Raw genomic sequence first — 6956 nt, 5'->3', positions numbered from 1 at the left:
TGGAACTGAATTTTGTTATTTTGCCTCAAATCAATTTGGGGGAAAGAAGGGACAAAATAAAGGAAAGGTTGAGGTCTACTCTGCAAATACATTTGGGTTTTAATTATTTTTATCATGAGCACTATTTAAGTACTGTATTATTTGTAAATGTAGAGTGAATAGTAAACGTATCACTCTTGCCAAATTATTTCTGCTCAGATTGTAAAAACTTTCCCACTATTATGCTGTGTTCTGTTCCAGGTGAAAGGTTCTCTTGATAGATTCCAAATTACCAATTGATACGTTTAGGAAAAAAATTTGGGATCTCGCTGACATGGACAAAGATGGAAGCCTGGATAGGCATGAGTTTGTTGTGGTAAGTTTATATTATGTTTATGAGTATAATTTTAAAAATATTGTAACTGAACAAGGGTCATCGGGAAGTAAATCATTTATTAAATACATTTTTGATAGTAAATTTATATGTATACATGCAACAAAATCCTCGGTTGAGAGATATCACACTTGACCGAAATTAAGGTTTATCATTATCATACAATAATCTATTCAATGTGATTGTGGAGTAGAGAGATACAGGTATGTGGATTATTTTTTAAAAAAGTAAAAAAATATCTCTTAGAATAAAGTGTGAGGGATGTCCAAAAAAGTGTCCTTATTTTTGTTCCTGCAATATAAGTCAATAAAAAATATTACTTTACTTCTGAGTGATTTAGTATGGGTGTATTGGTATCGGTAATGTCTGTTTTGTAGGTTTGAACTGACCCACTGTCTTGTGGCAAGCCGATAGCAATGGATACACATAACATAGCAATGGTGGAAAGAGTTAATTCAATGTGAATGTTGAGTTAAGCTCTATTTTACCTTCCGCTCGGTTCAGCATCTGAAATCTAACACTATTACAAACTTGACTCCTGGAATCAGAAATCCAAGTACGGAGAAATTAAGAGATCCTAAAAAAGTCAATGATGAAGATATTTAAAACAAACTCTTTGCATTGTTTTGACACCTTGAATACAAAGAACTCTGTTTTGTTTACTCAGCAGCCACTCAGTGTAATTTAAATATAGAGGTGTTCTCATTGTCTTAGCAGGTGTACAGTTAAGTGCACTACAATATTTTATACACAATCTCAAAACATGGCAGAGCAACATGGTCTAAAAGGAACTATGTGCGTCCCTTTCTTTTTTTTAACCCTTAAATCTAAGGGGTTCTGCCCAAAACCAATTAGATTTGTGAGCTCCTGTTCTATGATTTCCTTTGAACTAAATAGATAAGATCCTAGGAATCATTTCCTGATTTAAAAAATAGTAGGACTGTTTTGTCTGTATGGGTTTCGTTAATTCTGCCTCTCCTGAAGACTCTTGAGTCCTGAGACCTTTCTCTAAGTCCTGGATTTGATCCTTATGTGCCAGACATTTACTGTAGAGGTTTACTGTAGGAGAAGACTACTCCACAGCTCATCTGTATCCTACCAAAAGGCTTTAACAGTCTATGGCTAGGACTTCTGCCGTTTAATTTCCAGAAATGTCTATGATCTGGCACCCAGCCAAGACAACAACTTTGAAGAATAAGAAAGTCTTTTACAGTTCCATTAGTGCATTATTGTATTCTTATATTACCTTGAGTCAAAGGAGAAGGCGTCAACCACCTTTAAAACTGCCCGATTGCCTAATAGTATTAGATATTCTGCACCTGTAGGTCTCCTCTGTGTGAGCTGTTTGGCACATGTTTCAATTTCCATGACATCTGCTAGGAAGTCCGTGGCATATTTTTCCAGCCCGGGGCATTGCCAGTCTGGCTCCTAACTCATATATACCAAACCATGCTCTGGAGTCTAAGTATGATCCATCAGTGTAAAATTTCAGTAAACACCTTCAGTAGGGTAGGCCTTTGTATTCCATTTATCTGTACTTTCTATGAACACGGAATATGGCTTATCAAAAGAAGTAATTTCTTTACCATGCACCTCAGAAACAGTTAATATTTTGGCATCAATCAATTTTGTTTGTAGTGGGCACATTGAATTCACAGTCATATGAAAAGCTCATTAAAATAAGCTAATTTGTTTCTGCAAAGTTTCTGGATAATAAACTCCTTTTACCTTTTTCTATAAGTTGCGGTCAACATTTTTCCAAACATCAATGCTTTTGAAATATCATAAACAAAAATAAATCAACAAATAAGGACGATCTAACTCATTTCTCTATCCTCTTGTGTCGCAAAGTGTGAGTTAATGGATGCCGGAGCTATCAAACCCAATTCTTGGCTATACCACTGCCCTCCCCCCCCAACAGATATTGTATCAATTTTGAGAATAGGTATCAAAGTCAGGATGATAAGGAAGATGGTTAAAAAATCCAATTTCTTGTTTTCCAGTTCTTTATATATTTTGGGACTTGAACCTTAGTGCAATCATTTATTCCATGTGTCTTGTTTCTAAATGATCTTAGAACTTTTTTTTATTTTTTTCTGTGAATCTTAGAAGGCAGAATGTTTTGAATATTAAAAGACTGAATACTAACAATGGATTTCACTCTAGTGGTGTTTTCTACTATTTTGGTAAGTATTTAACTAAGGCATACTTTACTTCCTGGATGTCCCTTGTAACATTTGTCTAGTCCTTATCACTGTTGTAAACTAACATTCAGTGTTAAAAATTGTTTGTTTTTTGTAACTGCACTAAGGTATTAATATGTAATATGTCTGCATTAATATTGTATTGTATTAATGTTAAAAATTCGGGTGATCAATAATTTCGATTTAATATAATAAAAAATTGCAAGAAGTGAATAAATAAGAACACCAAAAATAATAAAAAAAATAAAAACACAAAAAAAAAAACACCAATGCAACTACAACTTACCTTTGCTACAGATAAGAGCTGTGTGCAAGTTATTGTGCTGTGTTGGGGAGTGAAGTAAATTGAAAGCTTGAATCTCAGGCCATTCACTTGTTACAACACGCATTAAGAGTGGATTACAACCAATTGATTTTATCTGTGTCCAAGATGTTTACTGAACCTATTATGGGCTTATTATCTTAACACTGGAAAAAGTTTGTCTGCATTTAATCCAGATTACATAATGACATTTTACTGTCTGTAATCATTACTGTAGTATATGCATCACTCCTTGTAATTTCAGTTGCCTTAATTTTATTTTTTTATCCACTTAAAACATTGCAATCCAAGTCAATTTTATTTGTACACAGTGAAAAAATAAATTTGATATTATGAGAACTTCTCAAATTTGTAATAGTGATTTAAAACGCAACAATGTAGGTATTTATTACACAATTCTATAGTTCTAAAACTTCTTTGTTTCAAAATATGAGCATTGGTTACTTTTGTACAAGTATATTTCCAGAAATGCAAGACAAATCTAGCACAGTATTGAAACCATAATATAATATACATCTTATTTTTACATTAATTGAAACAACACCTTAAAACTATATTTTTTCTAATAAAAAATTACCATTTAACGTTTGTCTTAACCCTTTTTGTTTAACTTTTACCGCTTAATAAATATCAATTTTGGATCAATCTTATATATTCTGCATTTGTTTTTGTTGAAATATTGATTATGTTCAATAAATTCTTGTGCAAAATTGTAACAGAAGTTATATAATCATGTATAATGCAGCTTTATGCATACTTTCAATTTTACTCAAGGATCACAGTTAAAACTTGTATTTCCGTGATCTTATGATACACAAGCTTAGGATGTACAATGAAATAATTTAAAACTAAACTAAGTTGCTTGCTTGAGATCTAGATCTACAAGGAAGTACCCAACAAAAAACTGGAATTTTGTTTTAAGTATACATATGTTTATGTTTTTTACAAAACAAACTTAGTATTCAAAGTATTCTCCATTGCACTTTATACACTTATCCCATCGTTGTTTCCACTGTTCAAAACATGTTTTGTACTCCTCGTCGGTGATGGCTGTCCTGAATTGACATGTCACCATTTTTAAACCGAGAAAAACCATTCATACACTTGGGTTTTCCCCATAGCGCCGTCTTTGTAGGCTGTCTTCAACATTTCAACTGTTTTCAGAGCGGTGTTTTTGCCAAGCAGAAAACAAAATTTTACAGCTGCACGCTGTTTACTCAAACTTGCCATCGTAAAAAACGGCACGATCACAAACAGCACTAGCAAAACCTATTACTGCACGGGGACAGAACACATCAGGTCAACACAACAGGCGGCACTGAGCTGGCAAAGACCAGCGCTACAAGAGCCAAGTGGTGAGAATTTGTACTACGCAAGCTCCGCCTAAGGCAGAGCTATTCCGGGAACTTTTGGGTACCCCCCTCGTAAATAGGCCTATCTATAAAGGTGATAGTTGTTACCTTAATGTGTGTCCTTCTGTAATGGCTCCTAGTACTGTAAGAATATAAGGTGTAAGTATGCTTAAGTGGAAAGCAGGGTTTAAGCCGCTGGATGACAAAATGTCTGGTTGGAAAATGCCTCCTACTCTCAGATAAAAAAGTATAGATAGCCAAGTGTGAACGTTAACCACAAACTAACTAATGGAGCTAAAATTATAATTATAGGAGTTACATTAACCTTAAGATTGTTTATGTCTGCGTATAAATCAAATTATTTATAAATAATAACCAAGTGTTGTGTCTGTAAGAATGAAAAAAGGTTTACTACTAATAAACTGGAGTTTTGATAGCAGGCTTGTAGCATTTTTACTAAAATTATTTTATCTCAGCTTAAACCTGGGTGGGAGAACTTTATAAAAACTTGTCCGTTTCTAATCTGTCCATTGTTTTCAAAATCTTCCAACTCTGATGAAGCCATTTGAAGCTTATTAACTCTTAAATTAGGTTATCTAAATTCTAGTAACTTTTTTATTAATTCCAGCTTTGAGGCAATACGGTAGTTGTTTGACGAACAAAGCAACATTGATTGCTGACCCAATAAAATAACTTTTCAAAATGAGTCTCTCTAGGTAGGAAATAAATGATTTTGTACTGAGTTTAGCTAGTCAGGCTGAAGATCAGTCCATTGATCGTGATGAACATTACCCATGTGGTGAAAGACCTGTACCTGATTACTGTACCTAATAATTTTAGTATTTTAAACTTGGGGTTTTTATTCTCATATATATAAACATGTCTTACTTTTTAAATTTAACACATAAAAATTAACTTTTTTGACATACCTTGCTCAAAATGTCCTCCATCACACTAAACATGTAAATTTTTCCTGAAATGTGAACATAACAACACAGGATTTAATTGAATTGGTTACAACGAAAATTAAAATATTATACATTTTGTATTGGAAGGAGAGGATGTTGAATTTTAATATAAAAAAACAATTTGTCTTATAATATGTTTTGAGTTTCCAAAGCTTGTGTTTTAGGCAATGCATTTGGTGTACAAAGCCTTGGAGAAATATGCAATTCCGAACAGTGTTCCTCCAGAACTTCTGCCCCCAGGGAAGAGGAAAGACCCTCTCCCTCCAGCCCCTGTCCGTGCTGCCCCGGCCCCCATCATTCCAATAGCTCCTGTTATTAAACCTGAGCCAGTTAAGGTATAGCAGCAGTCTATTTTTTTTTATCTGAAAATAAATATGTTTATTTTCATTATTAGAAAATCAATATTGGGAATACTCAAATCCTCTGTTTAACTTGATTTTTCCATTTATTATTGTTGTAGTTGGGGATAATTTTGAGATAAATTCATTAAGCATCAGTGCTGAATTAACAAGGGGTAAAGGAAATTATTGACATAATATAAATATAAATTAAGTTTATCTATAGTAACCAGATGTACAAGAATAAAAAGATGTCTTAATATAAATATGTAATGTGTATTTTTGTGTAAATCTTATTTTTTGGTTCAACTCAGAACTAACTATGTTGTTAGTTCAAACTAATCATGTTTTCTGGTATATTATTATTTTACATGATTTTGAAATATAAATTACAATGAAAAGATATAAAATAATTTTTACAAGATGTAAATTTTATTTCAAAAGTGTGATGCTCCCTGCCAGAATACTATGTAATTGTGTTTATTACCTAATATTATATTTTGTGTGTACTTGTTTTATGTGGGTTTTATGTTGTTCTTTTATAACTAATGTTTGATGATGAAAACTTGTGTTGATAACATATAAATGTTGCATGTTGTTTTAACACTGTAGAAAATTTTATTAAATGTATTCTAAGTTAATAAGTAACTATTTTTAAGATGACAGAATATCTTAAATGTTTTATAATAAATATATGAACACAATGAAATTTAAACACTAGTAATCATACAACTAGTCAAAATCAATTATTAAATTATTAATGATTGTTTATTTTATTTTATTGTAAAACAAATTTTGTATTTAATAATGTAAAGTAGTATAGCTCAGTTCATAGTTTCTAAATTATTACAAGCAGAGATCTGTGTTGTACCAAAAATCTTGATTCAGTATGATATTAAAAAGAAAAAAAAAATTAATTCAGGACAATAATTTGTTTTTATGAGGTTAGTTTGACATAATAAAAAAATTATAAACTCAGACAAAGAAACCTGTTATAAGTTTCTATTTAAACCTTGTTTCAGACATTACAGGTATTAAGTTTAAATGACTGTCAACACAACATCTCATTTGAAGGCAATACAGGTTTTTATATTGTCCATCTAATGTCATTACGCTATCACAGAGCAACTTCAAAAGATTCTCAAATAATCCTAGTATAGGAGTAAACCAGAAATGCTATTGACTTCTTTTTAAAACAGTGCGAGCAAAAACATGTCATTTGACTTGCATCCTGTTTCTTGTTAAAACTAAAATATTTACCAAGACACTTTTGGGGCCAATATACTCATATTACCATGTAACTGCCAAAATTGTAATTAATTAATTAATAGTCATTAGATTTAAATTAAATTATAATAGGAACACTATATATTAAACTGACTGATCATACTCCTTTTCT

General features: G+C 31.9%; 1 protein-coding gene across 1 annotated transcript in view; it reads left to right on the top strand.

The window, feature by feature from the left end:
- Positions 1–297: 297 nt before the first annotated feature.
- Positions 298–6956, top strand: part of LOC124371172 (epidermal growth factor receptor substrate 15-like 1) — a 55579-nt gene continuing 48920 nt past the window's right edge. Inside the window, 2 exon segments of the mRNA XM_046829485.1 lie at positions 298–355; positions 5384–5554. Coding sequence (XP_046685441.1) covers positions 314–355; positions 5384–5554 — 213 coding nt within the window. The 5' untranslated portion in view covers positions 298–313.

This window comes from Homalodisca vitripennis, unplaced genomic scaffold (assembly GCF_021130785.1).
Source record: "Homalodisca vitripennis isolate AUS2020 unplaced genomic scaffold, UT_GWSS_2.1 ScUCBcl_1033;HRSCAF=4142, whole genome shotgun sequence".
NCBI lineage: Eukaryota > Metazoa > Arthropoda > Insecta > Hemiptera > Cicadellidae > Homalodisca > Homalodisca vitripennis.
Note: the sequence above shows the minus strand (reverse complement) of the source record. Positions and strands in the feature narration are given on the sequence as shown.